The sequence below is a fragment of the Nothobranchius furzeri genome, chromosome 14 (genome assembly GCF_043380555.1).
Source record: "Nothobranchius furzeri strain GRZ-AD chromosome 14, NfurGRZ-RIMD1, whole genome shotgun sequence".
NCBI classification, from domain to species: Eukaryota; Metazoa; Chordata; class Actinopteri; order Cyprinodontiformes; family Nothobranchiidae; genus Nothobranchius; species Nothobranchius furzeri.
This window is the reverse complement of record NC_091754.1, coordinates 11062691-11072069: the sequence shown is the minus strand read 5'-3', so window position 1 is coordinate 11072069 and position 9379 is coordinate 11062691. Positions and strand designations below refer to the sequence as shown.

Sequence of the window (9379 nt, the reverse complement as noted above, 5' to 3'; positions counted from 1 at the left end):
AACAGAGAATGTCTTGGCTGTTAGAAGCTAATCGTTAGCATTAGCAACTACACCACACAGCAGAACTCCTCCAGGCTTGTTATTTGTGGAGATAAAACATCAACATTGCAGAGCATACAGAGTCAGTGGTAGAGCTGTGTTGCTGTTAGCCAATCAGAGACGTCATGTCAGCTGCACCGGAGCTTTGTTTCCTCAGTACAAGTTATTCCTGCTAGAGACCGCTGTTGCTGCATTAAAAATATGAGTAAAGTTGACCTTTAAGGAATGCTGCACCTCTAGTTGTTTTACTGTCTTTAACATGAACGTGCATGAAAATTCACCCACTAATATCTTCTGATTCAGTTATTGGCCCACAGGAATCGTGCCTTTTCACGAGGCGGTTCATTGGATTATTGTTTTTACAAGTCACCTGAAACCTTCGATAGTTTTGTTATCTCTCTCTCAAACACACACACACACACACACACACACACACACACACACACACACACACACACACACACACACACACACACACCCACACACACACACACACACACACACACACACACTCTCACACTCACTCACTTACTCTCTCTCTCTCTCTCTCTCTCTCTCTCTCTCTCACACACACACACACACACACACACACACACACACACACACACACACACACACACACACACACACACACACACTCATTTTCTCTCTCTCTCTCTCTCTCCCTCACATGCACTCATTCTCTCTCTCTCTCTCTCTCTCTCTCTCTCTCTCTCTCTCTCTCTCTCTCTCTCTCTCTCTCTCTCTCTCTCTCTCTCTCTCTCCACCAACAGTCCAGTTTATTTGGTCCTAATTCCAGCTCTGCTCTTGTGTATTTTGAAGTTCGGTGCTCGTTCATCACAGTCTCCCTGGAAGAGGATGAGACGCTCCCGCCAGCTTCAGTGAGACTGATGAATACTAACGGTTTCTCACATGAAATAAACTAAGCTCCAGGTGTGTGTGTGTGTGTGTGTGTGTGTGTGTGTGTGTGTGTGTGTGTGTGTGTGTGTGTGTGTGTGTGTGTGTGTGTGTGTGTTACTCTATATTACACATAAAGTTTTGTCTAACCAGCAACTTCAAGGCCGGAGGATGGAATTCACTCAGGAGCAAATCCAGCAACAGTACAGGAGACAGAAGGAGCTTGTTTGGGATCAAATGAGTCTCAACCTGTTTGTTTTTGGACACAACTCACCGCTCACATGCAGACATCAAGTATTTCCTTTCTTCCTCCGCTGCCTCGCCTCATCTCTCTTTACCTGGATTCATAATCTGTCAGCTTTATTTTCCCAGGATTAAATACTGTTTACCCTCCTTTCCCGCCATGTTTGAAGTGCAGGTTTGCTCCGCACAGAAAATCAGGGCAAATATTTTTCTCGACTTGTGTGTGTGTGTGTGTGTGTGTGTGTGTGTGTGTGTGTGTGTGGGGGGGGGGGGGGGGGGTCGGTGGATGTTTTCCTTGAGCTCTGTTAGCTCTTCTGTCTGTCATCCTGCAGAGTTCCTGCAGCAGCGCTGCTGGGACGGCTGTAAACAGACTTTATGTTTGTCATTGTCAGAACGGAGAGCTTGAACAGATGTGCTGACATCAGCATCTCTGACTGCTGTTCGCTCCCAAGTTGTTGAGATTTTTAAAAGTTGTTTTGAAGCTTTTTATCTGCATTCATTTTATTTTTATTTAGAACAATGACACAACATTAACTCTAACTACTAAAATGTGTTCTCACTGCTCCTGCACTAAGGCCAGTTTTGCATTTGTAGGTTTTAATTTACCGATAATCTCGTTTCCAGCGGCGCAATTTAGATGTCTTTTTACACACAATGGAGATCCCTTGGGACTGTTGAAGGAGAAGCTTCAAATCCAGGTCATGCATTGATGCAGAGTTTAAAGACAAGACATTTGATCTGCAGCCACAGCTTCTGCTGACTTCTGGTTTCGCTGTTTTCTGGAGTCTTCGGGAGAAATCTTTTCGCTGAAACTTTATAAAACAGGACTCTGCACCAGAGTCCTGTCATCAGGATGCTGAGGGTGACGGTTTGGTGCTCATCAATGTTCTGCTGAGGCCGTGATGATGAATGGTGAGCCGCATCCTGTTGTAGGACGATGTGAGAAAAGTAAAACAATTAAGCTGGATTAGAGACAGTAATCTGGACCGAGAAGGGACAAAACCAAACATCTGGGACACAATTAATATTTTATTTACATCTGCTGCCCTGCAGGGTTGTGAGACTCAGGAAGACCCAATTGACTCAGCAGCAGTTTTAAAAACGAGTGTTTGGTAAGTCGAGCAGCTCATTGTTTGTTTATAACAACAACAAAAGAGTCGCTCCCTTTGTAATAACAATAATACACACTTAATTATGATTCAGCTGTTTCATCCCGACCTCTCTCTCTTCCAGCGGAGTTTGTTCATCTGTCTCAAAACAGTCTTTGATTCAGTTGCTAAGCAACCACTGCCCCGTCTCCGTGCTGCTTACAGCACCCAGAACCCAGAAATAAATGTACACATGTACGGCACACTGATGCTGATACTTCTGGATAATGCTGAAAGGTGAACTGTGGTGGAATTTTTCATCCATAATTTTTAACTTTGAGTAAATTTTTACCCCATTGAGTTTCATTTAAGGGAGTAAAGGAGGGCAATAGTCACACTGAAAACGTATACAATAATACCATTAAAAATAATTATTATGAGTGATAAAACTCATAGTTGTGAAAAGCAGTGTGTGGATTAATGAAACTTGGCTTTTGCTACCTTTTTAAAAATTGTGTGTGGATCAGATTTGTTTATTTTCATGTAAAACCCTGGAGGTAATGCATTTATCCCTGCAGTTGTGTTTTGAGCCCTCAAAATGTTTTTGTTTGGTTAAAAATGCTAAAAAATGAACAAACAGATGCAATAGATATAAAAAAACACATTTTGTTCATCGCATTTACCTTTTGTGGGCTTAAGGCAGTTGAGCATTTCAAACATAGATTTTGTTTGCCAAATCTTCTAATTTGCGAAAGCATAATTATTATGAAATAGGTTCCAGTCACGATGTAGCCTCAAACAATAAATACCTCTGGGTTATTCTAGTGAACTGCCTGACGTTTTACAAATAAGTCATCCTTGTGTTCATAAATAATTTTTTGATCCATCCGATGATAATTAAATATTTTGATGTGTCAATAAACACAAAATGTGAGTTTTTATGTATTTTATCTCTAATTTCTAATTAATCATAATAATAAAAATTACAATTAATTTATTAAAAAATCAGCTGTTGGCGCGCGCCACTAGAGACACGCTCATCTTCGTCAGGTGCAAAAGAGATTGCGTTAAAAAGCATATGTCACTTCCTGTAATGACTTTCAAAATAATAACTTGGGCACTTGTTTTTACGTTTCAAATGTTGCACACGCTAATAAATAACAAATATTTTGAAGTTCATTTCATTTTCATTGTCATGTGATGCTAAACATGTCGCGCTGTGTCTGCTACCGAGCGATATTCCTCCCCCCATTTTCTCCCCGTGCTTTTATTTTAAAATCGCATCCGCAAGTTTCCGGTTTCGCATCACTACAGTTCCGGCAGCTCGACGCGGCGGCGCTGTCGTCCAGCCCTTAGCATTAGAAAATAAAAGGCTAAACCCAGAGTAAATTAGCCCCGTTGGCGTCGTTGCTCAGGAAGATGGTGGCTAAGCAGAGAATCCGCATGGCCAACGAGAAACACAGCAAGAACATCACGCAGCGAGGAAACGTAGCCAAGACGCTGGTGAGACGTTCGCTGACAGCCAGATGCCAGCATGACATTAGCCCGGATGGGTGACGTCCAGCCCGGTATCCGCGCTGATGATGATGATGATGATGATGATGGTGCTGGAGGTGGTGATGTTGCCAGCTGTGGTTATGCTTTTTTATATTTCTCACTTAGAGCATGCCTCGCGACCATTAAACACACATCTGGACTGATGTTCACATCCAAACGTGATTTATTCATCCCGTTCTGCTCGTTACCGCCCTCCTCCGCAGTGTAACTTCTCGTTACTTTCCCTAAAATGCACAGATTGTGTTAAAGGATTAAAAATAACCCAGATATCTGCTCCCAGAAAACAATTACCAAATTAAGAGTTTTTGCATTTGCAGCATACATTCAGGAGGTGGATCCTAAATGTTAGGGTACTTTGAGTTTTCTGAGGCATAATTAATTTATCTGACATTTTATAATGAAATCTGGGCGTCATCCCGGAACTCCTGTCCCTTTAAGCTTTGATCAGAGTCACTCAGAAGTGTCTTTTTGTTCCCCACCCACCCCGTCTTACTCCAGCTTTGTTTACATGGTCAGTGACTGTAGAAGCTTCCCCCGCAAACGTGTTACATAACCAAACAGGTGACTTCATCATGACGCCCGTCCTTTAACACAACGGTGGTGGAAGCTCAGTGGCAATTCTGTTTTTGAAGAGTTGCAGCTTCTTCTTTGGAAAATCACAATTCAGGATGTGCTTGAGCAGAAAAAGTGTCCAAGGGGCGGCAGCGTGAATGCAGCAGGGTTCGTTTTGCTTTGCATCCGTCACACTAATGTGCAGCGTGTGTGTTTTTGTGTTTCCCAAGCGGCCGCAAGAGGAGAAGTACCCTGTGGGTCCCTGGTTGCTCGCCCTGTTTGTATTTGTTGTGTGTGGATCAGGTAAATCTGAGTGATTAAAAAAAAACATTCTACCTCCCTGGACTGAGTCTGACCCGCTGGTTTGTGCGCTCTCAGCCATATTTCAGATCATCCAGAGCATCCGTATGGGGATGTGACTCAGAGGGAAGCTCTGGAACCCCGTCCTCATGCCCTCGCTGAGCCTGTTGGCCCGCGCCTGCACACTCAACCTCCCCCCCTCCTCCAGAGACGGATGCCAGACTGAGAGAGACGCTCGCCCCGACTGATCCCTGCCCTTGGTCAGCGTTCACAGTGCGGTCTGTGGTTCTTGCAGCTTTTCTACGGACAGTCTAAACCTACGCCGGCTGGAGAACATGTGTTTCATTAACTGCTTTGGCACCTGTGTGTTTGTGCATTACAGCGTGAGTGAGCTGGCAGGGATTCCTGCGAACAATGTGCCATATTTCTTCATGTAACTGTTGGTGTTGTGTTCCAAGAATGTTTTTTCTAATAAATGTTGAGCAATTACTCTAAATTCTGCTGACTGCCCACACGCCAAACTCTTCACCAGCACACGCGTGAAGACTGGATTAGACATGAAACAGAATTAGAGCTACTAGCGACTAGCACACCTGGGAAATTCATCGTTTCTACCAAAGCGTGTCCAACTCTGCTATGATCAGTGATGGAATGTAACAAAGTCCGAAGGTGTGGAATACTCGTTTCATCAATGCATTTGCAGTGGTTGTCCTTTTTGGGGGGGCTAAAAAACACTGATGCACTACTACCAGGAACTAGAAGTGAGCCACATCACAGGCGAGCTTCAGACGGCAGGTTTTGGAGTCTTATTTCCTGATATTTGGTCATCCTGCCTCTGATTGGCTATCAGCAATGCGACTCTACCACTGACTTGCAGAGTGGATGTTTTATCTCCACAATAACACTGAAAACAATGTGCCATTATCCTATACCTGTAATCACTGGCTTTAGAGGAAGGTCACACACAGCAAACCGCTTTCGCAACCTTCAAAGCCTCCGCTCGCTAAAACCAACCCCCCCCCCCCCCCCCTTCCCGAAGACACCCACCTGTCTATGGGACTGTGGAACTGCCAATCATCTGTAAACAAAGCTGACTTCATTACTGCATATGCAAACCACCTGTCACTCGATGCACTGGCTCTCACTGAGACCTGGATCAAACCATGTGACAATGCTGCCCCATCTGCTCTCTCAGTTAACCACACTTTCTCCCACACTTCTCGTGCATCTGGCCGAGGTGGTGGAACGGGCATGTTAATTTCAGACAAATGGATATACAGTCAGTTGCTACCCATCACTAAACACAACTCCTTTGTATACCGTGCCATCCAGGTAACTGTACCGGAAAAATTATTGTTGGTTGTCATATATCGCCAACCAGGTCAACTCGGAGACATTCCTGATGAACTCGACACCCTGCTCTCCTACATTCCTGAGCACGACTGTCCCACAATGGTCCTTGGAGACATGAATATTCACCTGGACAATCCCAGCTCATCAGGCTTCCTGTCACTAATGTCATCATTTGATCTAAAACTAGTACAAAGTCCTCCAACTCACAAAGCTGGAAAAGCACTTGACCTCATTTTCACCAGAAACTTTGCCATAGACACAATCTCGGTCACATCGCTGCATCTTTCCGATCATTACTTCATCCATTTCAGCACGACTCTACAAGGGAGGTCCCCTGCTTCCTCCCCAGTGGTCTCATTCCACCGCAACCTCCACAATCTGGCACCCAACCACTTCTCCTCTCTTGTTGCCTCCACTCTTCCATCTCCCAGCACATTCTCTGCTTATGAAGTGAATGATGCCACCGAGTCACTCTGCTCCACACTGCTCTTGTCTTAACAACTTGTGCCCTTTAGACACTAGACCTGCTAGATCCTCTCAGTCGCACCCTTGGCTAAATGATACCCTCCGGTCTCTACGCACCAATCTTAGAGCTGCGGAACGGAAATGTTAAATGATAATGATAAATGACCCGCACTTGTATAGCGCCTCTCAGAGTAAGGACTCCAAAGCGCTTTACACTACAGTGTATCATTCATCCATTCACACACTGGTGGTGATGAGCTACGACGTAGCCACAGCTGCCCTGGGGCACACTGACGGAGGCGAGGCTGCCGAGCACAGGCACCACCGGTCCCTCCGACCACCACCAGCAGGCAAGGTGGGTTAAGTGTCTTGCCCAAGGACACAACAGCAGAATTCTCTGTCCGGAGCCGGGATCGAACCTGCAACCTTCCGATTACTGGACAACCCGCTCAACCTGTTGAGCTACTGCTGCCCCAACAAATGGTGCAAAACAAAAGATCCTGGTGATCAATTGAAATTTCATGAATTACTGTCCTCATTCTCTGCCAGCATCACTGATGCAAAGAAAGCTTTCTACACTGACAAAATTCTCAGTTCTACTGACTCTCAGAAACTATTTTCAACATTCAAAACTCTGCTCGCCCCTTGTCACGGCTGCCAGCCTGAAGAGGGAAAAAGCAGCCAGGATCACCCAGCTCTGGTGATTGACTGGACTGGACCCCCTCCTCCTCCTCTCTTCCAGGCTGCTGAGGAGCACAGCTGAGCTGAATCCTCCTGATGAGCCACACCTGGGATAAAAAGGCTGTGCCTTCAGCAGTCTGAGAGGCAGCAGTGCAGGGGTTCTGCTGTCCTCCAGGCCTCATTTTGTTTTCAACCCCTTCGAGTAGAAGAGTTTAAACTTTTATAGTTTTAACTCTGAGTGATCCAGAGGGATCATTTTAAGGGTTAACTCTGTGATACAATTTTATTGACTTTGGTTTTAAAACACCTTCTGTTCCGGTAAAACTTTTAACATGAGTTTTAACCAGGTGTTTTATGTCATGGAATTGTTTTAGAACTTTTATCAACTTTGTGGATTTAGAAACACCTTCTGTTTTGGTGAAACTTTTAATAAAACCAGGTGTTTTTAATGTTGGTAACTGCTCTTTTAATGTTAACCTTTTTGAGAGTATTTTTGTTTAGCATTATCTTAATAATACTTGCCATCTGTTTGCTTGTGTTTTTAATACCTTTTTGTACAAATAAACCCATTTTAAACTCCTCCGCCAGTTTTTATGTTATCCCCATCCTTCACATTTTACCATCTCATGTCGGGGACGTAACATAAATGGGGGCTCGTCCGGGATTTTTTATTTTAACAGCAGACCGCGAAGGAATGTACAATCCCTGGTGGTGGTATTTTAATGGTGTTTTATTTGTTTCAAGGTTTTAAACAACAGATGGCTTTGTGGATGACTGGCGGGTGCTTCTGGAGGCCCAGCTCCCACTGGAGGATCCACTGCTGGATGGGCTCTCAGAATCTTCGAGCCTGATCCAGCCCAAGGAGAGGAGGATAAAAGACGTGGATCCAGAGATGACCCCCACAGGCAGGCTCAGGTGTTGCACCTAGCGGGTTATAGCGTTTGTGTTTACTCCACCATCTCGGGAGCACCCCCAGGAAGGGCAGGGGCTAAACCCCCTCCCTTTGCTGGTCAGAATGTGCAACAGCACATGTGCTTAATCTGCCCGCCAGCGAAGTGCATGAAGAGTAGGGAGTAGATAGCCTGTTTTTATTGTTTTATCGGGGGTCTCTCTTGTTTTGATGTGATCCTCGCTTTTAAAGAAAATGTTTTAAAAGTTACTATTATGTCCTGTACTAACTTTTATCCTTTTTCTTTCGTTTATGTGTGGGGGTGTCACGGCTGCCAGCCTGAAGAGGGATAAAGCAGCCAGGATCACCCAGCTCTGGTGATGGACTGGACTGGACCCCCTCCTCCTCCTCTCTTCCAGGCTGCTGAGGAGCACAGCTGAGCTGAATCCTCCTGATGAGCCACACCTGGGATAAAAAGGCTGTGCCTTCAACAGTCTGAGAGGCAGCAGTGTAGGGTTCTGCTGTCCTCCATCAATCAGTGCATCTTGGCTTGGACAATCCTCTACCGTGCACCATCTTGCCACAGGAGTCCCCCAGGGCTCTGTACTAGGACCTCTTCTCTTTGCCATATACACCACCTCACTGGGTGAGATCATTCGATCACATGGCTTCTCCTACCACTGCTATGCAGACGACACCCAGCTCTGTCAGTCATTTCCACCGAACAACCACACTGTCTCTGCACGAATATCAAACTGTCTCTCTGACATATCAAAATGGATGAAATCCCACCATCTCCAACTCAACCTCTCTAAAACTGAACTACTTGTCATCCCAGCAAAACCATCCATACAGCACAATATCTCAATCCAAAATGACTTCCTTTCTCTGGCTCCTTCAAAGGCAGTTCGAAATCTGGGTGTTGTGATTGATGAACACCTGACCTTTAAAGATCATGTTGCCTCTGTTGCTCTTTCATGCTGCTTTGCGCTATATAACATACAAAAGATCAGACCATACCTAACACAACATGCCACCCAGCTCCTGGTGCAATCTACTGTCATCTCCCGCCTTGATTACTGCAATGCCCTTCTAACTGGTCTTCCAGCCTGGACTGTGAGACCTCTTCAAATGGTCCAGAACGCAGCAGCGCGTCTGGTCTTCAATCAGCCAAAAAGAGCACACGTCACCCCTCTGTTCATTGAGCTCCACTGGCTACCGCTAGCTGCACGCATCAAATTCAAATAGCTAACATTAGCATACAAAGTCCGAGATGGTATGGCTCCCATCTACCTGATTCCTCTTGCAAAGGCTT

The 9379-nt window shown here is 45.2% G+C and overlaps 1 protein-coding gene across 4 annotated transcripts; it reads left to right on the top strand.

The window, feature by feature from the left end:
- Positions 1 to 3267: 3267 nt before the first annotated feature.
- serp2 (stress-associated endoplasmic reticulum protein family member 2) lies at positions 3268 to 8105 on the top strand. 4 transcript variants are annotated; one of them, XR_011516167.1, is made up of 4 exons: positions 3746 to 3880; positions 4607 to 4679; positions 4755 to 5059; positions 7920 to 8105. XR_011516167.1 is itself a non-coding variant. In XM_015966832.3 (3 exons), exons 1-3 carry the CDS (start codon positions 3687 to 3689, stop codon positions 4793 to 4795), a joined length of 198 nt encoding a protein of 65 aa, XP_015822318.1. In that variant the 5' UTR covers positions 3268 to 3686; the 3' UTR covers positions 4796 to 5165. The 4 variants fall into 4 exon arrangements, 3 of the variants coding, with proteins under 3 accessions (XP_015822318.1, XP_054603111.1, XP_054603110.1); XM_015966832.3 differs by lacking the exon at positions 7920 to 8105 and having other exon boundaries at positions 3268 to 3770; positions 4755 to 5165; XM_054747136.2 differs by lacking the exon at positions 7920 to 8105 and having other exon boundaries at positions 3698 to 3835; positions 4755 to 5165.
- Positions 8106 to 9379: the final 1274 nt, after the last annotated feature.

Coding starts and splice junctions, on each gene's coding strand:
- serp2 (XM_054747135.2), top strand. CDS start 3,802: ATGACATTAGCCCGGATGGGTGACGTCCAGCCCGGTATCCGCGCTGAT. Junction 3,881..4,606: donor TGATGATGATGGTGCTGGAG/GTGGTGATGTTG, acceptor GTGTTTCCCAAG/CGGCCGCAAGAGGAGAAGTA. Junction 4,680..4,754: donor ATTTGTTGTGTGTGGATCAG/GTAAATCTGAGT, acceptor GTGCGCTCTCAG/CCATATTTCAGATCATCCAG.